This window comes from Tursiops truncatus, chromosome 14, assembly GCF_011762595.2.
Source record: "Tursiops truncatus isolate mTurTru1 chromosome 14, mTurTru1.mat.Y, whole genome shotgun sequence".
Lineage (NCBI taxonomy): Eukaryota > Metazoa > Chordata > Mammalia > Artiodactyla > Delphinidae > Tursiops > Tursiops truncatus.
In genome coordinates, this window is record NC_047047.1 from 10,966,602 (window position 1) to 10,991,968 (window position 25,367).

Sequence of the window (25,367 nt, forward strand, 5' to 3'; positions counted from 1 at the left end):
TGGGCGGGTGAGAACCAAAGTGGTCCTTGACTGGCATTTGGCCCATGAGATAGTAGCTCCCTGATGGAGGTGCTGTGCTTTGGCTCAGTGACACATTCCAGGGGTTGGTCTTACACCTGGAATTGAGCACATGCTGTCAACTTCTGTGGAATCATAAATGAATGAATGGCTCTCTGGCACTGAAACCAGGATGAGATTGTTTCTTGGCAATCTGTCATTCATAGAATACCGTGAGGCTAAGCCCGATCCCTAAATTTTAGGCAATCTGCACTATGTTAAAATGGATGGGAGGAGGCCAGCTCTGAATTGGGGGTCCACGTGCTGGACTGGATGCAGGAGTGGGAAGTCAATTACAGGCCCCAGCTGGAGACAAGGCTGAAAGGGGCAAGGGGAATGTGTATGTGGGTGGGTAGGACAACAAAGGGAGAGGATATGGGTTTAGAATAGGGTCATTGATCCAGCAATCCCACTCTTGGGCATATGTCCAGACAAAACTGTAATTCATAATGATACATGCAGCCCTACGTTCATAGGAACACTATTTACAATAGCCAAGACAAAGAAACAACCTAAACGGCCACTGACAGCTGAATGGATAAAGAAGATGTGGTATATATATACAATGGAATATTACTCAGCCATTAAAAAGAATGAAATAATGCCATTTGTAGGAACAAGGATGAATCTAGAGATTATCATACTAAGCGAAGTAAGTCAGAAAGAGAAGGACAAATACCATATCACTTATATGTGAAATCTAACATATGACACAAATGAACATATCTATGAAACATATAGAACAGACTTGTGGTTGCCGAGGCAGGGTCGGGGGTGGGAGAGGGAAGGATTGGGAGTTTGGGAATTAACAGATGCGAACTATCATATATAGGATGGATAAACAACAAGGTCCTACTGTATAGCACAGGGAACTATATTCAATATCCTGTGATAAACCATAATGGAAAAGATATATATATATATATATGTATGTATAACTGAGTCACTTTGCTGTACAGCAGAAATTAACACAACATTGTAAATCAACTATATTTTAATAAAATTAAAAAAAATAGGGCCATTGAGAACTAACTCTTTACATCTTTCATGTGTAGGCTGGCATGCTCCTCTGGGGACTTCAGTTGTTAGTCTTAAATCCCGTCACTGATACGTTGAACATGCTTGAGGCATGCATCGTGATCACGATACCACTTGATTTGAGACACAGCCCTGCTACACTTGAGTCGGTGGGGGTGGACTTTCCCAGCCCCCGGATGAACGCTGCTATAGCCCCTTGACTTTCCCTCCTTTTCTTATGTAATAAAAGTAGGGGCTCCACCTCGTAACATGTGGAGTCTTAGCAGATATAGAAGACAGTGTGGGCACCGAAGTATGGGTTCTGGGTTGGTGTCGCCCAGCTAAAGTTGCACAAATTAGCCTTTGGGGGCAGACATCCTATAAGGATGGAAATAGTTGTGTAATATGGGGTCTGGTTTTTCTTTTAAACCCACATTTCCTGTCATCTATTTTGATGACTTGAATAATTAGGACATTAACTTGCAATAACATTTAGATGCATGGCAAGTATGAAAAATGAATACAATAGAGTTGATATCCCACATTTTAGCTAAGCTTTGTTCTTCGTGAAAGTTTTAAAAGGTTGCTGCAAATCCTTTGACCCTTCCATCATCAGGAGGTGGGAGCTACGGCTCTTCCGCATGAGAGTGGGGTTGTGACTGCATCCACCAAGAGAGTCCGGTGTAGTGGAGTGGGGTGACCTCTGGGCTAGGTCATGAAAGGCCATGCAGCTTCTACCTTGTTCACTGGAATGAATGTTCACTCTTGGAGCCCTGAGCCTCCATGTAAGACTTCCAGCTACACCAAGGCCACCATGGAGAAGCTTTGTTCAGGTGCTCTGGTCTGCAGCCCTGGTCTTTTGAGTCATCCCAGTGTAAGTGCTAGCTATGTGAGGAAACAGACCTTTAGATCAGGGGTTGGCCGACTTCTGTAAAGGGCCAGATCGTGTGGCTTCGTGGGCCCTCTGATCTCTGTCACAAGTACTCAACTCTGCTATTACAGCACACAAGCAGTCATAGACAACACACAGTGAATGGCTGTGTTCCAATAATGCTTATTTGCAAACACAGACGATAGGCCCACACGCTACAGTTCGCTGACCCCTGTTTCCGATCATTCTAGTCCCCAGTCATTGAGCCTAACATCCCAGCAGAGATGGAAGAGGAAAGACAAACCATCTTCCTTGTGCCCCATCTAAATCTCTGACCCACAGAATCTGTGAAGCTAGTACAGTGGCTGCTGTTTACCCCCACTGCGTTTGGGGTTGTATATCACACAGGAATAAATAATTAGACAGTTTTATACTAGGTGGGCCTCATCAGGAACGTGAGACTTAGCAAAGACCTGAAGGAGGAGCATTAACCAAGAGGGGGTGAGTCTGGGGGAAGAGCATTCCAGGCAGAGGGAACAGTCGATGCAAAACCCCACGGTGGAAGGGAGCCTGGTGTATATGAGCAGCAGCAAGGACACCGCAGGAGAACAAGGGCTCTGCTGAGATGGCCTGGCGACCTTGCACATCTCCACATAGGCATGCAGGCGAGCCTTGAACGCAGTCTTACCCAGGTCTTGGGGGACTGTCCCGTGCTTCCTCCTGCGGCAGGGGGAGGTGAGCCTGGTGAGCAGCTGTTGCAGGCAGTTTCATGTCTCTCTCTCAAGGCATGCCTGTTTCTCTTCCTTCTCCAGACTTTCAGTTGAGCAAGGTGTTTCCATGCCTTCCCTCCATGCCTCTCCCTGCCCCCAAGGACACAGCAGCAGCCACCTGTGAAAGTCTATGAAACTGTACTTTAGAGTTGGCTGCTCAGCAGCAAAGCCACCCACTCCTCAGGTCTGTTCATCTGGCCCCTCGGGCTTGGTGTCATCCTATGGGACAAGGGACGCCAGAAGCTGACATCGTGCTGACTGCTTTTGCTGGCAGTGCAAGTGATAACCGATTTAAATCCATGTGGGCTGGTTGCCTCCTTACAGCCAAATCTAGCCCAAGTGACCAGCCTAGGGGTCAGGGACTGCTGGACCACAAAGCAGCATAAATGGAGGTGGAGTATGCAGATGAAGTCAGAGAAGAAAAGGGACCAGGTCGTGCAGGACTGTGGCTCCTATGCAGAGAGAAAGTGGGAACCACTGTCCAGTTTTGAGCAGAGGAATGGCTCATGTTGTCAAAGGATCGCATTAACACACATAAATTCTAAAAATGTTTCCTTAAAGTATATATATACATATATATGTAAGTTATTGTTGCGATTATTAGTAAAAGTGGCTGACATTTCTTTCACGGTTAACTTTCTCTGCGTCTGCCTTCCTGGCTCCTCCACACTTTGTCGTTTGGGGGCTGCCTCCTTCCACTCACGCTCTGCACTTTTTCATTGACGTTCGTCTCCCTCCGTGAGCATCACCTCTCTTGGGCTCGGGGGCACAGCGAAGAGTTCTTCTCCAGGAGGCGTTGAGCTCCTCGACGCCGAGGCTGGTCTCACCCCTTTGGCCGGGTACCCAGGGGGCGCTTGGGCGGGAGCGGATGCATGTGGCGCTCAGCAGGGAGCGCCGCCACGGTGGCCTTGGCCTCTGGGAGCGTTGCTGTCTGGGTTTTGTGTTCGCAGAGCCGAGACTGCGGGACTACCGCAGTCCCCAAGCTGCAGGCGCCTAGTCTTAGTCTGGTGGGGCGGCCTCCGCTCCCCCTCGCCCAACCCAGTCTCCTCCCTCTGTCCCTCCCACCTGCACGTGTTGGACGTAGAGACAGCCCAGAGCCAGGGCCCCTTTCTCCTCCCCACCTCCGGCTGCCCCTCCCCTTTATGGTCCCCACCTCCCTCCCCTCTCTTCAGCCCCCGCGCCCCCATCCCGGTCTGCCCAGGCTCGACCCGAGGCCCGCCTCTGCCCGCCTCTCCCCGCCCCTCCGGTCCAGCCCCGTCCCTTCCTCCCCCTCCGCGGCTCTCCTCTCCCGGCCTCCTTCCCGCCCCCTCCCCTCCCCGACTGGCTGGGTCCGCTCGGACTTGGCCCGCGTCCCGCCCCCTCCAGCCCTCGGCGCCACCCTCAGCGGCTCGGCTCCGCCACTTCGGCGCTGGCTCCCGGGGCCGCCGGGAGTGGGCTGCTTCGCGGGCGCGCTTGGCCGGCGACGCGGCAGGTTCTGGACGTCTATCTGTCCGTCGGTCCGCAGAGAATATCCAGTTCCGCGGCCCCGGGATGGGGCGGGCCCTGCTGCCGCTCCTGCCGTGGCTCTTCCTCCCCGCGCTGTGGAGGGGAGGTGAGTGCAAGGGGCCGGGGGCCGGGCGCGGGGGGCCGGGAGCTCGCCGACTCGGGCGCACCCAGCAGCTGGCAAGTTTGCAGACACCTCCCCCCGCCCCAGCGGTGCCGGGTGCTCCCACCGACGCACTGTCCCGGCACCCAGGCTGGGTCGAGGGCGCGCGTCCCGGTGGAGCCGGGGAGGGGTGGGCGCCGAGGGCTCCCCTTAACCTCCAAGAGGGAAACAGAGCTCGGCCGGGCGCGCTGCAAGTCCTGAAATTTTCGGCAGAGGGGAATGCGCCGAAAACTTTTCCCTGGACATGGTTGCGTGGTTGGACCCAGGCTCTGGCGGGAGTTGTGGGAGCCGCAGACCCCATCATCCCCCGAGGGGCCGGAGACCAGCAGGCTGCGGGAGTTGGGGTCGCAATCCCGGTGCTAAGATCCCCCAAGGCCCAGAGTGCGACCGGGAGGGACTGTGGTCCGGCTGCTCCCCCCGGGCCCTCATGGGCAACATTAGCAGGGACACCCTGGGAGCGTGGGGACCCCGGAAAAATGGGAAGCATTCTTTTCACCCCTGTTACTGCTGAACCGAATCTAACGTGCTTGGTCAGCGTCTAGGTTTATCTCGACTCTGCCAGGCATTCCAGTATAAATACTCTTACCCATCCAGTACTGGATGGGTAAGTGGTGGCAAGGGAGGGCAGGTCCCATTCTGCATCAGCAGCTTGTTTGGAGGGTAAGTGATTAACGGGTTAGAAGTTTAATCGCTGATGCATTGCTTAAGGAAGCTGGAAGAAATTTAACCAGGCTTTATACTGAATGAACACATCTCAGGCATTTTCCCTAAACTAAAAGGTTTAGCTTTCACCTATTATAGTCAAAGATGTTTTTTAAGAATACCTGGGAAGTTCAATTTATAGTTAAACAATTTACTTCAGATTTTTTCCCCGTGAAGTTTTCATTGGAAAGCTCAGTTGCTCAAATAAGAAATTCTTAAGCAGTGCACACATTAAATTACATAGACAATTTATAATTTGGGGCAACATAGCAATTTGAAGCAAACATCCAAAACATAAACCAAGCAAAGAATTAAAGCAATTCTGTTCTTTACCCCCAGCCCTCCACTAAACCCTCAAAAATTCCTCAGCATTACTGCCAGATCCTTTTTCATAATCTGCTGCAAATCTGTTATATTTTGCTACTAGGGAAGGCTGGCCATTAATGGTAATCTTGGACATAGTGAATGTGGTGAAAATTATGGGAAAAGTAATAGAAACCGTAGTTTTGGTGGAAGACATTTTTTAAATGGGCTGTTTTTCTAATTTTTTAAAAAAGCTGTAATAAAGAAACTTTTGTAGCCAATAATCAGTTTAGGCAGATAATCATAAAAGGTCTGTTAAAATCCACCCAGCGGGAAGAACGAAAAGTTTCTCCAGTGTTTCTTTCCCTACCTTTTGCTTTTCATCTCGAATTTATCTGTGAGATGTCTGGCAGTGTTACATTTTACCTTGTGAAAAGCTGGAAGAATGGGCTTCTCACTGGCCAAATTAGGGCAGAAGTAAGAGTGCTGTAGGAAGAGATTAAAAATGGTTATTGGACCCCTCGTCTAGGTTTACGATTTTCATATTGCATGTTGTGGTTTCAAGTGGTTTGCTCACCAGGCAGCAGAGGGGAGAGAGAGAGACAGGGTGTGAATGTGTGTTTAGACTCTACACTGTAGAGGAATGGATAATTACAATTTACGCATCACTTTCACCCTGGAATCCTCCCTACCGCTCACCCCCACCCCATACACACAAACACCCTCCCACAAAGACAAACACACACAGAACTGAAACTGCTGAACCAGGGGTGTTTCTGGGCTCACCAATCTTTCCTTTCTGTTCCGTCTCTGATGGGGGTGCCAGTGAGCAACAAATCAAGCAAAGGGTAGCTCTAGAGGGCCCAGGAGAAGCTAGAGGACAAGAAATACAGAGGTGGATAGAAGCGAAGGCATTGCAAGGACCTAGACGTTGCCCCGAAACTCAGCCCTTAGAACTAATTGGGCTTTTAAAACTTTTCAGTGTTAGCATTTCTCTCCCAAACTGAAGCTGTCACCACGTTACAATATATTGTCAACATTTTCCCAGAAAGGACTTTAAGATGTCTAGTTGCTTATGGGCTTTGTATCAATGGACTCAAATGCTTTGTGGAAGTAAGCAGGGCACGTTTCAAAACTAAGTAATTTTTCAAAACTTATTCTGATCCACTTCCTTAAAGTTAGGGTTAGGGTTAGGGTTTTTCAAATTGAGAATAATTATTTTTTGTCTTATTTTTAGAAATAATTTCCAGGTTATTCTAGGAGCAGGGCCAGTGGGTTGCCAATCAGAGCTGGTTACGAACAGGTTGCATCTTTAGGTGCCGGTGAATTGGGAACATGCCGCCAAGGTAGGGAGGCTGAGGCCGGACCTTGGTTTAAATGGGTTCCCTGGCCTGGAAATGAACATATGCAGACCCTCCGCTTCCCACATAATGGCCAGAATGAGACTTTGAAGATGAATCGGGCTGGGTTGTCCCCTTGTCTGACGTCCTCCAGTGGCCTCCCTTCTTTAACGAGAGTTGGCAAGGACTCAGGGGCCTCCCTCTCCCTTTTTGACTCATTTCCAGTTACTCCCCCCTTGTGGCTGGAGCGGCACGTCTCTCTGGTGCTTTTGCTGTGGATGTCCCCTTTGGCTGGAATCTTTTCCCCAGGATCTCTGCACACTGGCTGTTTCTAGTCGTTTGGGTCTCAGCTCAGATGTTCTCCTGGAGAGGCCTTCCCTCACTGCCACTGCTGCCAAAGTTATACACACACACTGCGTGAAATAACACTACTGCCACCTGATGGGTTCCTCTTCACCTTCAGAGCGTGCTACTCATTTCAGGTGCTCAGCATCTGCAGATGGTATCAAAGACCCAGGCCTCTGCAGGTCTCACCGTGTGTTCCTCCCGCTTCTCTCTTCCTACTGGCTTTTCCAGAAACAGGTGCTGCAGCTCCCATGACCTTGTGCTTGGGGCTTGGTTGCTAGAAGACAATCTTTCGTTTCACCATGATGCCAAAGTGATCTCCTTACTAGAAATGTTAGGGTAGATTTTTGCACTATATTAAGGCCAATAGAGCAAGGTTAACGTATTTTATAGTCTCTTAACGATCCCAACTTTAAAAATAAGTCAAAAGCCAATTTTTCATGTTAAAGACACAGTTTTAACAGCTCCTTGCCCAGGGCGAATTGCCCGATTCCCAGGTCATTGGGGTCCCGAGTGCCTTGACTCTGGCCTGTTGTTACTAGTTTAATCTTAAACCAAAGCACGTGGCTCTGGTTGGGATGCATCTCAGCAGGAAGTTAAACATTATAAAACCTGAAAAAAGCGGGTTCAGTCTGTGTGCTCCTAGGGCTTGGAATGAAAATTAGCAGGGGCTGCAGCTCAGGGGCTGAGTGGCCAGTGGGCTGGGCTTCCTGTCCTGCCTAGCTGGCCTCTGGGGAGCCCTGGGGCAGTGACTAACTCTCAGGACCTCAGTTTCCTCACTGGTCCTGTGGGACTCTTTGTTATTTATGGAAGGATGAATGAGCCGGTGTCACATGGTAAATGCTTCAAAACTGTTAGCCATTATTACCCATGCTTCCTCTCCCTTCTCAACTCAAATTTTGTGGTAATTGTTTTTCTTAAACAAAAGGTATTGGGGGAAAAGTTTCTTCTTTTCTCACTGAAATATGTCCTAAATTGCAACTTGAAACACGAGGGCGGACCTATGGGCCATCCTCCACTGTTCAGAGCGCTCTGGTGGAGGGGCTGTGGGTGTCCACCCCAGAACGCTGAAGTCCTTGCTCTGTGGGACTGTTTTCTATTAGTTCTGCTAGCAAAACCCATGCTTGTCGCCTCAGATGAGGCAGGGCCTGTCCTGACCACTCCCCTCTTCACCCCCCCATCACCCTCACTTGTTGAATTCAGGGTTAACTCAGTCCAGGAATCGCTTCCTGTCATGTGCCTCTCAGGAAGGTATAAAAATGAAGTCCAATTCCTGCTCAGCTTTTCCCACATCCCTCTACTCTAAAGTGGGTGTGGTTTTGTTTTGGTTTCATAACTTTTGGGGGGGTTGTTTGAGTGTAAACATCCAGATAATTCCTTTCTTTTTTTCCAGCTAAAACTAGGTTTGCCAAATGCAGTCTTCTGGCTGCAATGGCTAGAGAATGAGGCTTTGTTTCTTAGATGACGTTCTGTGTCTGAGTGGGTGTGTGCAGGTGGTCTTGTAGCAGATAGACCGGACAGGGAGGCCCAGGTGCACTCCTGGCTTCCAGATGCTTCCTGCTTGGTGGCAGGTGTAAGCGAGCCCCCCCTGGGAAAGGCCCAGACTCCTCTGCATCCCACACTCTGGGCATTTGCTAACCCCTGACCCAGAGGTAACTTGTTCCCTATCTTGTTCCAGCCCTGCTGCCTCCAGCTAAAATGCTGAAAATGCAGCGTGGCAGGAGGATCCTGTATGCAGCCCTTCGCAAGAATACCGAGAGTACCTACCAACCCAGCACTTTCTCTTTCCTGAGACTTTTTTTTCTTTGTCTGAAGTGTGGCTGTTGAACCGTATGGAAGATTTTTAACCACAGTGAGAGCCCAGGTCTTCCCCAATTTTGTGAGGCCTGGAAGCCTGGCCCCTCCAGCACCTGGAGCAGCTGGGCAGCCCTCCCTTCTTGGTTGCCTTGCCATTCCCACTCTGTCTGGGCCTCTGTCAGCCAGCAGGATCCAGTAGGCCTGGCCTAGCTACCACATCCAGGTCACCTTCTTAGGTCCTGGTGTTTTCAAGTGAAGGAAAGATAGTATGTCTTCAAGAGTTTGTTGAGAAACCTGCACTCCATTCTAAACCATTTTATTTCATCCTTTTGTCCATTTCATCCGCTGTTAATGCCTCTTTCACTTAACGATAAAATGGATTTTCCACGAGTCTTGGGGGTGGCAGGGGTGGCGGAAGGAGCAGGGCAGACGGGAGAGGGAGAAAAAGAGAGAGAGGAGACATATGTTGACTTTATGTTTGGCCCAATATCATACACGAGAAGTTTTACACCAAAAGCTAAGCATGTTTGAGAGACTTACGCTTGGAGAAAAACCATGCATTTCATAAGAGCAATGCATAGATATTTGTGGCACCACATTTTATGCTTGTATGTTTCTCCTTGTCCGCAGTCATTAACGGTGTCTTCCGGATTTTTCCCAGTCGATCCCTTCAAAGGTGTTGTCTAGCTTCTGGGGAGCCAGCCAAGGGCCCAGCGGGATCTGATCATCATGGGGTTAGAGCTCTGCCCCAGCGCACTCAGGCAGGGGGCCCATCCTCACAATTTAGGTCTCAGGCTGCCGCTCGACAGTCAGGCAAACACTGCTTGACAGATCCCTTTTCTTTGTAGTCTGCTTTTTGGGGCACGGGGTGGGGTTGGGTGCTCTAGCTACTACAGGCATTCGGGGCCAGTAGACGCCTTAGAATGTGCCTGAGCTCTGGTCCTGCCTCTCCTTGGACATACAAAGGAAAGCCTTGTTTATTTTGGAGACGAGATTGTTTTACTACTGTAAGCCGTGGGGCTTTTTAAAGCTACTAATAGAAGACCGATTTCATTATCGTTTTAGAAAATGATCTTTTTACCAGTAAGGACAGGCTGTCTTCGTGGAGGATATTAGAACATAGACTCAAACTTGCTGAAAGTACTCTTCTGTCCCTGCGCTACTTAGTGAATGCACAGCGAAGTGATGAATATTCATGGGCTCCCAAGGGTGGCCTGTCTTTGGAGGCCCGTTTTCCACTCGCTGCAGTTCAGGGCAGGCTGCCTCCACGCAGGAAGTGAAAGCAGCCTGTGAGCCTTTTTCCAATTCTGGCACACGATGCAAAGATTTGTGGATGAAAACAATGTCCTTTGAAAGTTTGGGGACCAAGAAAAAAAGAAGCTCTTAGATTTAGCATGAGATCTCAAGCATTAGTTTAAAAGAAAAATAACCACTTTGAGAGTCTGAAGATGTAAGTCCTCATCCCAGTTTCAACGTGCAGGGACAGCTGGGGTGCGATGCTTCGCCCTTCTGAAATTCCACATCTCCGTTGATTAAATGGCGTGGGGGGCGGGTTGCAGATAGGTGATTCTGGGGCCCCTGGTGGGTAGAAAATGGATTGTATCTGAAGGAGACAAGTGGGCTGGGATGTTTTCTCATCGTGAGGTTCAGACATGGTGCCTTCCATGAGTGTGTTGCCGCCAGACCCCAGCCCGGCGCCTGACGCTGGCAAAAGGAGTGCAGGCATCAGCCCAGAAGTGGGGCTAGAGGCAGCGTGGGGTATTTCTTAAAAATGAGTCATGCCAGCAGCTTCTTTACTGTGGGAAGTTGCCCTTCCCCCCTGCCTGGGCTGTGTCCCCATGAAGGACCCCCTCCAGCTCTATCTGGGGCAATAGAATAGTCTGGAAACACAGAGGTGTATTTCTGAGGATACTGGACCTGCCCAAACAAATGACAATACGTTAGGTCACAAATTAAGTCTCAATACATTTAGAAGGATTTAAATCATACAAAGTGTGTTTTCTGGGGCTTCTCTGGTGGCACAGTGGTTGACAGTCCGCCTGCCGATGCAGGGGACACGGGTTTGCACCCCGGTCCGGGAAGATCCCACATGCTGCAGAGCGGCTGGGCCCGTGAGCCATGGCCACTGAGCCTGCACGTCCGGAGCCTGTGCTCCGCAATGGGAGAGGCCACAGCAGTGAGAGGCCCGCGTACCGCAAGAAAAAAAAAATGTGTGTTTTCTGAACACGTGGAATGAAGTTAAAAATTAACAATGGAAGAAATTTAAGAAATCATAAAAGTAGAAATTGAACAACACTACTAAATAACGAATGGGTCAAAGAAGAAATCACAAAGAAAGTTAGAAAATATTCTGACATGAATGAAAATGAAAACACAGCAACACTTATGGACTTATGGGATGCATCTAACGCAGTGCTAAGAGGGAAATTTATAGCTGTAAACACTGATATTGGAAAAGAAGATAGCTCTCAAATCAATAACCTAAACTTCCACCATAAGAAACTAGAAAAAGAAGAATAAACTAAACCCAAAGCAAGCAGAAGGAAGTAAATAATAAAAACTAGAGAGGAAATAAGTGAGATATCACTTTATACACATTAGGATGGGAATAACAACAATAACAACAAAAGGCCAGTAACAGAGGTTGGCAAGGATTTGGAGAAATTGGAACGTTCATACACTGTCGCTGGGAAGGTAAAAGGGAGCAGCCTCTTTGGAAACAGGGTGGCAGTTTCTTCAAAGGTTAAACATGAAGTTACTCTATGGCCCAGCAATTCTCCTCTTAGGTGGATATCCAAGACAAATAAAAAATGTGTATTCACACATACAAACAACAACAAAAAAGTCTAATTATTCAATATTATGATATAATTTTATATTTAGAAATTTAAAACTCTTTTATAAAAAACATTGTAGAATGTTAAGCTCCAAAGCATTTTGGCTGCAAGGAGAAAGTCAACTAGGAAGCATTTTCAAAATACAGAAGCCCAGGTCCCACCCAGGACCTATGGACTCCATCTTTGGGGTGTGACCCTGTCCTGCGTGGGTCCAGGCCGTTGTGTGCCACATCTCCTGTTACACTCCATGGATCCAGTGTGTCTGATTCTTGAGGAGGGGTGCAGAGCCTCACACCACCCCCTGGACTCCTCCCCCCAGGGCATGTATCAGAACCTGGCCGCTGAGGGTAAGAATAAAATAGTTATGTTTATCCAGGGAAGGCAGCAAGTCTGGGACTAGGGTGAGAGCTGTGAGGCTGGATGATTCCTCAAGCCAAGTGCTCTTATTGAGACAGGAAGGGGGCAGGGCACACAACCTTTAAAAGAATGACATAGCCCTGGAGGACATGACATAAACTGGTTAGAACCAACTAGGTCCAAGATGGCAGACGAGTCGACTTCCACTAGACTTTGAGCCTCATTATACACTCACGGTAATACATCAGCCAAATGACACACCCACAGGAGTCCTGACAGTGCCCCGGTCAACCGTAAAATGTCAAGAAGTGGGCAGTGACCCAATTCCTGGAAATCCGCACCTTCCCCAAAATAGTTGCAATAATCCGCCCACTCATTAGCCTATGAAATTACCCACCCCTATGAAAACCAACAACCCCCAGACCCTGGCATCTCTTGCCTTCTGAGACGGCCCACGCTCTGTCTGTGGAGTGCGTTTCTCCCTGAATAAACCTTCTTTCACTTTACTGTCGCTCACTCTTGAAGTCTTTCCTGCGTGAAGCCAAGAACCCACACTTGGCGGCCCATCCCAGGGACTCGCCCGAGACCTGGGACGAGACCATCCTCTTGTGCCCCACTCTTTTTCCTGCAACATTATGATTTTGGGACCTACGGGTGGAAAAAAGATTCAAGGAGGGTTCCCATCATTCTTGTCAGGTGGGCCAGCTAGTAAACAGAAAGGCCTATTTTTCTCTTTTTACCATCACATTTTTTTTTCTTACCTACTCTTTTATTTACATACTCAAATCTTGTGATGAAATATTTAGGATACACAGAAGAATATACAGGAATAAAACTCACCTCTGTGCTCACCACTCAGCATCAGAAATCAGACATGAGCGGTACAGTTGAAGCCCCCCACTGCTCCCCTCTCTAGTCTCATCCCTTCGCTCCCCTCCTCCTGGAGAAAAGCACTACCCCCTCCCCGCCATCGGTGTTTTAATTCCCACTCATCTCTCTATCCTTTGATCACGCATCATTATATTGGTAACACTGTAGTGTTACCATGTCCTTGGGGTTTACATTTGTTTGCACGTTACAGAAAACCTCGCTTCAGCGGCTCCACCAAAGGGGACATCAACTGGGAGTCCTACCATTCATTTCAGTTTTGACACTAACTGCCTAGAGTGAGCAGAGCCTCCACAGGTTAAAGGCTCAATCCCGTAAGACTGCCTCCCCGCCAACACCCACTTCAGACACCAGCTCAGATGGAGTGTCCAGGCTGCCCACACTTCTGCCCAGCTGACTATAAATTCAGAATTCCCATGGCTTCCTCTCCCCCTCAGGTTTGATACTTTGCTAGACTGATTCACAGCCCTCAGTAAAGCGCTATACTCAGGATTACTGTTTCATTATAAATGATACAACTCAGGAACAGCCAAATGGAAGAGACATATAGGGCAAGGTATGTGGGAAGGGGCTCAGGGCTTCCATGCCCCCTCCGGTGTACCGCCCTCTCAGCTCATCACCAACTCAGAAACTCCTCAGACCTTGTTGTTTAAGCCCTTTATGTGGGGTTTTATGACACAAGCATGATGGTTTAAGTCATTGGCCATTGGTGATTAAACTCAGTGTCCACTGTCAGAGACGTATTTGACCCCGAAGGCATCTGGGATGAGCCACTTTTCTGTCACCATATTTTGCAACTCATCCTCATTAAACTTAGTAAATCCCCGCTTCTTGGGGATGTGGATTTTCTGGAGGCCGGGGAACTTGAACTTGGCCCTGCCGAGGGCCTCAGTCACGTGCTCCTTGTTCTGCCACTTGATGTGGATGGACATTATGACCTGGCCAGTGTGGCCACTGGCCACTGTGCCCTGGCGCTTTCCAAAGTCACCGTGCATACCTGTCTGGAGCCTAGATTGGAGTTAGCATGCCAGACATGAATGTCCACTGCAGAGGGCTGTCTCCAGGGTCCCTTAGAGCAACCCGTACAGGCAACAGGCTGCGTGTACTTCCGAGGAGGCTGCTGTTTGCATCCACTGCACACTGGGCTCCCATGGGGAAGAGAGCATGGTGGGCTTAGTTGGCTGCAAACATAGTATTTAATTATTATACTTTTGATGTCTTCAGAGTCTATAGTGATACTCCCTGTTTCATTCCTGATATTAGTAATTTTTCTTTTTTTTTTGTGGTACGCAAGCCTTTCACTGTTGTGGCCTCTCCTGTTGCGGAGCACAGGCTCCGGACGCGCAGGCTTAGCAGCCATGGCCCACGGCCCCAGCCGCTCTGCGGCATGTGGGATCTTCCCGGACCGGGGCACGAACCCGTGTCCCCTGCATCGGCAGGCGGACTCTCAACCACTGCGCCAACCAGGGAAGCCCTGATATTAGTAATTTTTGTCTTCTTTTTTTCTTTGTCAGTCTTGCTAGAGATTTATCCATTTTATTGATCTTTTCAAACAACCAGCTCTTTGTTTCATTGATTTTCTCTATTGCTTTTCTTTTTTCAATTCATTTCCTATATTTATTTTCTTCCTTCTGCTTGTTTTGGGATTGCTTTGCTCTTCTTTCTCCATGTTATGAGATTAAACTACTAAATAAAATTTCCCCTCAAAACTGTGTCAACTGTGTCCCACATATTTTGATACATTGTAATTTCATTTTCATTCAGTTCAATGTATTTTTAAAAAAATTTCCCTGAGACTTCCCCTTTGATCCATAGATTATTTAGACATTCAGTTTGCAAGTATTTGGAAAATTTCTTGTTACCTTCTGTTATTAATTTATAATAATTTCCATTGTAATCAGAGAGTATAAACTGTATGATTTTAGTTCTTTTAAATTTGTTGAGATTTGCTTTATGGCTCAAGATAATGGTTTTTCTTGGTTTATATCCCATCGTCATTGGGAAAGAATGTGTATTCTGCTGTTGTTGGGTGGAATGTTCTATAAATGTAGTCTAGACTCTTTTCATTGGCAATCTCATCAAGTTCTTCTTTATCCTTGCTTATTTTGTGCCCAGTCCTTTGATCGATTGTTGAAAGAGAGATGTTGGAAGTCTCCAATTATAATTGTTGATTTGTTTATGTCTCCTTTCAGTTCTATTGGTTTTTGCTTCACATATTTTGAAGCTCTTTGCTTTAGTGCATACTCATTTAAGACTCCTGTGTCTTCTTGGTAGATTGACTCTTATCCTTACATAATGTGTCTTACTGTCTCTGATAATTTTCTTTGTTTCGAAATCTACTTTATCTGATGTTAATGTAGGCATCCTGCTTTTCTTTTGGTTAATGGTTGCATGATATGTCTTTTTTCTATCTTTTTGTTCAACTTGCCTATATCATTATATTTGGAGTGATTTTTTTATAACTGGCAGATAGTTGGGTCATGTGTTTTAATCTACTCTGCCATTATCTGTCTTTTAATGGAAATATTTATGTCATTTACATTTAATGTAATTTGTGGTCTATTAGGTGTTGATGTTTTACCAGTTCAAGTGAATTGTAGAATCCCTACCTTCTTCTAAGTCCCTTTACCTCCCCCATTTAAAGCATAATTATCTTAAATATTTCCTCTTCATATATAAAACCACATCAGACAGTGTTACAGTTTTTCTTCAACCATCAGATGTAGTTTAGAAAAATCAAGAGGAGGAAGAAATTCTATTGTATTGACCAGTATTCTTGCTTTCTGTGTTTTTTCCTCCCTCCTGATGATTCAGGTTTTCTTTTTTTATTGTTTCTTTTCTGTTTAGAGAATTTCCTTTAGCTGTTCTTTTAGAGTAGGTCTGCTGATGACAAATTCTCTTAGTTTTCCTTAATATGAGAATATTTTGATTTCCCCTTCATTCCAGAAGAATTCTGAGTTGACATTCCTTTTCTCTCATCACTTAGGAAAATGGCCACTTCCTTCTATCCTCCATGGTTTTTAATGAGAAATTCACTGTCATATGAATTGGTTTTCCCCTCTAGGTAAGGTGTCATCTCTCTCTCTCAGTGCTTTCAAAATGTTTTCTTTGTCTTTAGTATTCAGAATTTTGATTATAATGTACCTTGCTGTGGGTATTTTGGGGGGTTATCTTATTTTGGGTTCATTCAGATGTTTAATTTTGTAGGTTTATATCTTTTGTCATATTTGGGGAGTTTTCAGCCATTATTTCTTCAAGCGCTTTTTCAGCCTTGCCATCTTTGTCTTCTCCTTCCAGGACTCTGATGATACAAATGTTAGCTCTTCAGTAATATAGTCCTACAGGTTGCAGAGGCTCTGTTCAGTTTTTTCTGTTGTTCAGATTGGATAATTTTCTATTGCTGTATCTTCTGGTTCACTGATTCTTTCCTCTGCCCCTTCATTCTGCTGTTGAGCACATCCACTGAGTTTTTTATTTTGGTTATTGTATTTTTTAGTTCAAAAATTCCCATTTGTTTCTCTTCTCAATCTTCTCTTTCTTTACTGAGACTTTGCATTTATTTGCTAAGGCTTCCTATTTTATTCATGTGTTTCATATTCATAATTGCTCATTGAAGTATTTTTATGATTCCTTCTTTAAAAGCTTTTTCAGATAATTCCCTGTCATCTTGGTGTTTGTATTTCGTTCAGTTTCAGACAGAATTTTTTAACTGAAACCTAGACATTTGGGGTACTATGAGACTGACTCTTATTTGTCTTTTGTTTTACTTGGTTTTCTCTGAAACGCTCTGGTAGGGGGCCTCACTGCCTGGTGGGGGTAGAATTCCAGGTTCCCCACTCAGCCACCATTGACATCTAAGTATGGGCTGGTCCTCGTCCTCATTACTGCTGGTCAGGGGTGGGGTGGGAGTTCTGGCTGAGGGAGGGGTAGGCGTGCCTGCTTACTTTCCAACTGTTCCCCACCTGACCTCCACCGACGCTAGGGAGTAGTGAAAGCCCTGAATCTCTACTAGGCTTCCTCTCATACCACCCTGCTGGGGACGAGGAGGGATGCCTTGTTAATGCCATGTGGGAATAAAAGTCGAGGCTCCCCACGTGGGCTTTACTAACGCCAACCAGTAGGGATGAAAGTGCCTGTTCCCTCCTTGGTCCGCTCTGATACCACCCAGTGGAACATCTGTAGCACCTCTTCACAGCCTGGGAAGGGTCCAAGTCTAGGCTCCCCACTTGATCTTTTCTGGCCTGGGTGGGGATGGGGCCGTGGTTTTTCCTGGGCTGTTTGCCTGGAGGAGAGCAGTTTACTGTTTAAAAGCCTTCTGTCTTGCTGAGGTGCCCTCTCCTAGTCCTTTGACTAGAGATAGCAGGCTTTTGTTGTTGTTTTTTGTCTTTGCCTGTTAGCATTTCCAAATCTGGGACACAATGGACAAAAGGAGACCCAGGGAATTCGTCACCATGTTGTTCCTGGGTCCTGAGGTCCCTAGTCGGTTTACCATCTGTCCACTCTTCAGGGTTTTAAAAAATGTTCGTTTTATATATCAATATAATGCCCGGTGTTTTTAGGTGTACTTAGTGGAAGAAATAGGGGAAAGTCCATCTACTCTGTTTTTGGAGGGAATTCTGTGCCCTCTGTCACTTAAGAAAGACTTGGACAAACTGTGCTTGCTAAGGTGTTCGGTCTTTAGCGACGGTCACGTTTTAGAAGGAACTATTTTTTCCTGAAAAGAAAGACTAAAATTAATAGGATTTCAGGTATTGGTGGGCTGGAGGATGTGTGTCAGGGGTGGCAGGACAGAGGAGTTAAACTCGGGGACAGAGCGTCTCTCCCGGGTCTTGTGAAAACCATAGCTGGTTTTTGCGGAGAAGCAGCCCCAGATGACCCGGGGACCAGGGGGGTGGCTGCTTCACAACCTTGGCCAGAAAGTGTCCCCTCAGCCTTTCTGTGACCCTTGGCATGCTGCCAAAGGGGAAAGAGAAGGAAAGCCACCCTTGGTTGGGTAAACATATATTCCTGTTTCACTGCAAGAGGCTGAACGATCTAAGTCAGCATAATCGGTTCCATATGTTGGCCTTTGATAGTCCAGACATGACTAGTTGCACCTTTGAAACCAGGCAGATCAGATGTTTCACGTTATGAAAGCTGTAACTGGCATGGATCGTGTGCGTGCGCAGTGTTCCGTGCGCAGTGTTCTGCTCTGATCTCTGAGAGGAGGAGGTGTTACCTGTCTTCCTTCACAGATGAGGAGACTGAATCTCAGAAGGACAAGGGACTGGCGCCTGGCCTCTGAGTGGCAGAGCTGGGACTGAACTCAGGCCCCAGAGTTCTTGTTCTTCCCACGCTCCCAAGCCACATGGACTCTAAGCATCAGGTCTAAACCCTCAGGAGCGCCCCCCACCCCACAAGATGATTTGGGCCACCGGATGGATCCATTCCCTAATTCTCTAGGAATTAGATCTGACCCTAATTCCTCTAGAATCACTAGAGGAGGTTTTTTAAAATCCCGAGATGCCTAAGCTGCACTGCTGGCCAGTTAATTCAAGCTCTGGGTGAAACCTAGGCGTCAGAGCTTTAAAAGCTTCCCTAGAGATCCTGATGTTCTGCTGGTTTTGAAAGCACGGTGGAGTTAGAAAATGATGGGAAAGAGTCAGTCAGTCGCAGTCTGCTGGGGAAGCTTCTTTTGCAAAGCACTTCTATCAAGAAACAGTCAAATGGGGCTTCCCTGGTGGCGCAGTGGTTGAGAGTCCGCCTGCCGATACAGGGGACGCGGGTTCATGCCCCGGTACGGGAAGATCCCACATGCTGCAGAGCGGCTGGGCCCGTGAGCCATGACTGCTGAGCCTGCGCGTCCGGAGCCTGTGCTCTGCAATGGGAGAGGCCACAACAGTGAGAGGCCCGCGTACCGCAAAAAAAAAAAAAGAAACAGTCAAATGCTCGTTAGAAAGTGGGGTGCAGGCTGAAGGGGGTTATGGGGGGCTGCCTAAAGCCCTTTGAGTTCCTTGGAGCTTCTACTGCTAAAGTGTGTGCACAAGGCCAAGCAAGGGGAAGAGGCACCTGTGGGGCTCCAGTCTTTTGTTTTGCAGCCAATGCATAAGGGGGCCAGGGGGAGTGAGGAGTCACCCTGATAATCATGCGTTTGGCTCAGAGGCCCGAGCCGCCGCACATCCTCCAGGTGAGGGCACAGAGAGGTTGGCTAGCTTGCTTGGTGTGTTGGGGTCCCTGTTTGCCCCTCTACACCCCTTCCTCATCCTGCTCTAGGCCCCAGGAGGCCAGCCTAGGGGGAGCGCGACAGTGAACTCCCTGGGCACCGGCTCCAGCTGGTTTGTGCTAAAGGATACTAAGTTGCATTTACTTAACTAAGTATAACCCACATAGGCATTGTTTATCTGAAATCCAAGTGTAAGTGGGGCATCCCATTTTTTATCTGGCAACCCGGTGCCCGCCCACCGGAGCCTGTGTAGAAAATCTGACTCACCAACACCATGTTTTATACCAACCCCACTTTTTACCCGGTGCGGGCATCTCAGTGGTTCACTGTCACCTCTGCTTTTTTCTGCTGAGGCTGTGACCCCTCCAGACACATGCAACCCACCAATTACTCCCCCTTGTTTCCGGTAAAGCCCCTGCCGGGGCCCCTTCCCTCAGGTCAGCTCTCGGTTTCTGCCTGCACTTTTCCTGCACTAGGTGCATTTATCCCATGAATGGCCCTTCTTCTTTTTTTTTTTTTTTGCGGTACGCGGGCCTCTCACCGTTGTGGCCTCTCCCGTTGCGGAGCACAGGCTCCGGACGCGCAGGCTCAGCGGCCATGGCTCACGGGCCCAGCCGCTCCGCGGCACGTGGGATCTTCCCGGACCGGGGCACGAACCCGTGTCCCCTGCATCGGCAGGCGGACTCTCAACCACTGCGCCACCAGGGAAGCCCTCCTTTAGATTTTTACTGAAGCTTCAGGATCACAGCCCAAGGTGGATAAAGGAAGCAGCGGCTGCTGAAATCGCAGGTCCCGGGGTATTGGGTGGAGTGGCAACCTCACGCCGCCTCCCTGACCCTGGAGTCCCTCTAAGCTGCAAGAGGAGGGTTGGGCAGGGCGGCAGCTGCGCGGGAGGGAGAGTGCACGCTGGTGTTACGTGCCATCAGCCCGCTTTACTACCCCGAAGACCTGGGAAGGAACCAGAAGCACCTGGGCTGGATGGGTCAAATAACAGCAGGGCTGCAGTGCCAGCCAGTGGGAGCCACACCGGGTTCTCCCTACTCCCTCCTCTCCTATTTTAGATTCCACATATAAGTGATATCATATATTTGTCTTTCTCTCACCTACTTCACTTAGTATGATAATCTCCAGGTCCATCCATGTTGCTGCAAATAGCATTATTTCATTCTTTTTTATGGCTGAGTAATATTCCATTGTATACATGTACCACATCTTCTTTACCCATTCTTCGGTCGATGGACACTTAGGTTGCTTCCATGTCTTGGCTATCGTGAACAGTGCTGCTGTGAACATAGGGGTGCGTGTATCTTTTTGAATTAGAGTTTTCTCCGGATATATGCCCAGGGGTGGGATCGTATGGCAGCTCCGTTTATAGTTCAGAAAATAGCTCCTTCCCTAGCATCCCCTCATTGACCAGTTTTGAGTCCAAGAGGCTGTGGTCCTCAGTATCTGCCCCACCGCAGCTGCAGGTGGTTTGGGGAGGAGATGCTGCTGCAGAGGCCTGGCGACAGACCCACCACAGTCCCACTCCCAGCCACAGCAGTGTCCCTGCCTGTGTCACACCCATTTGTTCTGTAGGTGTTTGCTGCATATCAGCTCCGTGCCAGGCATCAGGCTGGGTTCAGAGGATACCGCCTCCAGCCCTCAAGGAAGCTGCAGGCAAATTTGTTCAGAAAAACAAGACAAACCTCAAACAATGGACCATAGGTCTAATCACTTTATTCGTTGGCTGAAGAAACATTTGCTAATCATATCCCACGGGCCTGTCCCCGTGCTGAGCACTGGAGGAAGATGATGGTAACACAATCCTTGTCTTTATGAAGCTGGCCTTGGAATCTGGTCAAGGCCTGGGTAGTCATTGGAAACACAGGGGCACACAGCAGGGGCGCTCCACGACCAACTCCAGGACTGGATGGATGTGGCCCCCTGGGGTGGGCGGATGAACTGCTGGAACATGTGGACAAGCTACTCTTGGACCTGAGTGGGAGGCCATTTATCCAAGTTGTTCAGCTGCATTTGCTTGTGAGGCCAAACTTCCCACTTTAGCCTCTGTCCCGTCCACGTGAGAAAATAACCGTGAAAGAAGATGGGAGTGGGGAAGGGAAGGGGGAGATGTCTCATGAATTCCAGCGGCAGCCTGCTTTTCCACGTGTGCCATGGAGAGAGGACCAAATTCTCATTAAGTCTCTGGCTGTGGGCTTTTAATACACCTCTGACTCTGGCTAAAAACATTGTCTCCACAATGGGGATCATCAAACAGGCCCGCCACGTTTGGTCTTGTCATCTTGAAAATGAATTGACAAGAACACGTTAATAAAAAGTAAAAGTTTAAAAGATTTTTGGTCTGATCGCATCCTCCTACTGTCACTACCTCGCCCCACCAACAAAATAATTTTAAAATCTTCCACTTCTGTGAAGAAAAACAGGGGGAGGGACATTATACAACTGAAGTAGTCAGAACACTGAAAAATTAGCAGCTTAACATGTAATTTCTAATCGATCATTGCTCTGACTTTGGGGTCCAAAACCTTGGAATCGTTTTCATCTTGCCTTTTCCCACATTACCCGTATTCAGTCAAGGCCCCCATATACAGCTGGCGAGGTTATGCACCGCACAGCACATGCTGTAAAGCACTGTTTACACTGAAAACTCTGCGGGGCGACACCCCATCCCAGCCCCACTCCTTGCCAGAGCTGCGCAGTGAGAACCTCACCAAGCATGCGTGGTTGTTCAGCCCTCAGCGTCAACCCCTGTAGATCAGCAGTTCTCAAGTACTGGGCCGTGGCAGGTTTTACTGATACAAAGAGAAAGTAATAGAAGTGATAATCACTAACGTTTACTGAGCGCTTACTATGAGCCAGACATAGTAATGACTCCTTTATTCCTAACCGCAACCCTGTGGGACACCATTATTATTACATCCCCATTTTCCCCATGGGGGCCACACTATCCAAGCAATGGCCAGGATAAAGCTGCCAGGTGTCCACTCCTGAGAGCTGCCCTGTGTTACGCCCTTCCTAAACATTTGGTGTCAAACTGACGTATCTTTTTTTTTTTAATATATATATATTTTAATTATTGAAGTATAGCTGATTTACAATGTTGTGTTAACTAATGCTGTATACCAAAATGACTCAGTTATACCTATATATACATTCCTTTTCATATTCTTTTCCATTATGGTTCATCACAAGATACTGAATATAGTTCCCTGTGCTACACAGTAGGACCTCGTTGGTTATCCATTCTGTATGTAGTGGTTTGCATCTGAAACTGACCTCTCTTTTTGACGTGATGGCAGTACTCGAGGATGCTGTTGGGATCAGCCCCTCTTCTCTTTCCTGCCTCCTTCCTGCTACGTCCTGGCCCCTCCCATAGTTAGGGCTCCGATACCTTCCTGCTGTGTTTCCTACGTCCTGGCCTCCTCCTTCCTCCCTCTCAGGCAGATGTCCACGCCCCGGTCAAGCACGCCTCTCATCTTCTCCCTCCACTGCTCAGAAACCTTCCAGGAATCCCTATTCCCTCCGCGGCAATTCAGGGCTCTCCACGTTCAGCCTCATTTCACTGTATCTCTCATTTTTCTCCTAGCACAGAAGCGCCACCCTGCAGCTAAACTGGTGTTCCCAAACTATGAGGGCCTCTTCCTTTCACTCCAGTTTTCCACCACCTCTGCCCCTTGAAACCCTGTCAACCCTCCCCTACCCCTCCTTTAATTCATGCCCTTACCTATTCATTCAACAAACCTATTTTGAGCACCTCCAAGGAACTGACTACAGTGTGGGGGACTTTCAGTCAACCCGGCAGGGGAGAAAGAATTGAATGAGAAATTACAGATATTACAAAGGGGAGGGTCCCAGCACCTGACCTGGGAGGTTTAACTAGACAGGGTGGCGGTGGGGAGATCAGGGAAAGCCTCCGACGAGCACACAGTTAGCTGTGTCCCCTCCCCCCTTTAACTCCTGGGACCCTCTGCTGCCTGTCTTCTGGGGCAAGTGCCTTTCCGTATCCCATTAGACAGTCACAGCAAATCTTAGACCTGGAGGTGCTGTTATATAAATATCTGTTGGCAATTCAATCATACTACCAGCTTCTGGCAAATGAAATTGTGGAGATCAGTTACCTTTTAAACCATCCATAGTGATTACGGGGTTTGACTGCTCCCCAGTTTCAGTGATGTCATCTGACTGGATGGCTTTGCCATTAGTTCGTTCAGTGAGCAGCTCATAGAAAACTAACGCTTATACCCCAAACTATAACCAGAGGTTATCTTGCACGGTTGGGATTACAAAACAGGTTTCCATTTTATACTTTCTGTGCTCCCATAAATATTTGAACTTTTTACAACAGACTTGTGTTACCTTTATAATTAGAAATGCTCAATTTTTTAAAATATTTATTTATTTGGCTGCATCAGCTCTCAGTTGCGGCATGCGGGAACTTTCATTGTGGTGCGCGGGCTCTTCCCTGCAGCGTGCGGGGCTTCTCTCTAGTTGTGGCAGGTGGGCTCCAGAGTGTGCGGGCTCAGTAGTTGCAGCACATGGGCTCCCTAGTTGTGGCTCACGGGCTCCAGAGCGCACAGGCTTAGTTGCCCCACCGCATGTGGGATCTTAGTTCCCCAACCGGGGGTTGAACCTGTGTCCCCTGCATTGGAAGGCAGAGTCTTAACCACTGGAGCACCAGGGAAGTCCCAGGAATGTTCAGTGTTTTTAAGGAAATTAAACAAACCAAAGGAAGCATCATTTGTTTCTCCCACTCTACTTTTTTGCCTTATATTTAACACACAAGAAAAAAAAAGTTATTTGGACAAAACCCCTGACTCCCCACCTCAAGAAATAGGAAAGACTGCAGGTAAGTTTGCCTCCAAGAGACAGAGGTGAACTGTAAGTGCTTTGAAGCCTGTAGAAAAAGAGTGTTCTGAGCAGGGTCTACAGGCATAAGATAAATAGCTAGAGCAGCCATTACTGCAGAGGGATCCCCAAATCAGACAAGATGGGGAGCATCCATTACTGCAGAAGGGACCCCCCAGATCAGAGAAGATGGGCTTCACCTCTTCCTACCATCCCTGTACATAAAGTTTGCCTGGCGTGGGGACGACAGGAGAGGCAGGGGCTCCTCTCTGCAGAATCACCCTGACGTCCACTCCTTGGAATAAATCATCACTCCCATCACAGCACACTAATCTGTCTGGACGACTGAGCTCAAGGCCAGCCAGCAGCCGGCCCACAAAGCCCTCCCCCAGAGCCTGCAGAGAACCCCTGCACTCCCAGAGCCCCTGAGACCTCAGCCTCAAGGACAAGCAATGAGCTCTCCCTCGTTTCTTATAGTGAAACCTCTTGTCCTCCAACCTGGCATTCACCCCGGACGCAGTTCCCAAATGCAGCAACTGGGAGAGTTGACCTGGTCGGGGAGAGAGAGCTGGATGGAGAGGACTCCCTGGCAGGAGCCCCGGCCCTCCATTCAGGGATACGTGTGGTCCAGAGTGACCTGCAGGGAGGAAGCCAGAGGTACAAATTCTCAGATCCCCGCTTTTGCCCCCAAATCTGCTTGTACCTCCATTCACCCAATAAGTACTTAACTGAATCCTTATACTCAAAAAAATTTTTTAAGATTTTTTTTTTTGATGTGAACCATTTCTCAAGTCTTTATTGAATTTGTTACAATATTGCTTCTGGTTTATGTTTTGGTTTTTTGGCCGCGAGGCATGTGGGATCTTAGTTTCCCGACCGGGAATCGAACCTGCAGCCCCTGCACTGGAAGGCGAAGTCTTAACCACTGGACCTCCAGGGAAGTCCCTATACTAAAAATTACTTGTTGTTTATCTGAAATTCAAGTTTAACTGGGTGTCTTTTGTTCTTGTTTGCTAAGTCTGCACCCCCTGCACACTCACACTCAGGAGCGCAGGAAGGTGTGAGGTCCTGAGCATGACAGGAGGCATGAGGTGCCTCTGTGTACCCCCGTCACTCACCCACAAGGTGCCAGCCTGTGTCTCTCCTCCCTGCCTGTCTCACCACCCGTGGTCAATGTATTTGAATAAATTGCAACTAGTATAGAATGTACGTTCCAAAAATGCCATTAAAACTAAAAGTACGGGCTTCCCTGGTGGCGCAGTGGTTGAGAGTCCGCCTGCCAATGCGGCGGATACGGGTTCGTGCCCCGGTCCGGGAAGATCCCACATGCCGCGGAGCGGCTGGGCCCGTGAGCCATGGCCGCTGAGCCTGCGCGTCCAGAGCCTGTG

At 48.1% G+C, this 25,367-nt stretch overlaps 1 protein-coding gene and 1 non-coding gene across 2 annotated transcripts in view; one reads left to right on the plus strand and one right to left on the minus strand.

The window, feature by feature from the left end:
• Positions 1-4,024: 4,024 nt before the first annotated feature.
• MERTK (MER proto-oncogene, tyrosine kinase) overlaps positions 4,025-25,367 on the plus strand; it is a 111,575-nt gene continuing 90,232 nt past the window's right edge. The window contains exon 1 of the mRNA XM_033838402.2: positions 4,025-4,306. Within this exon, the coding sequence (XP_033694293.1) occupies positions 4,246-4,306 (61 nt within the window). The 5' untranslated portion in view covers positions 4,025-4,245. The remainder of the gene's footprint in view (positions 4,307-25,367) is intronic.
• On the minus strand, positions 13,982-14,116 carry LOC117308008 (small nucleolar RNA SNORA70). Its single transcript, XR_004521947.1, has one exon. It is a non-coding gene; the product is annotated as a small nucleolar RNA SNORA70 (small nucleolar RNA).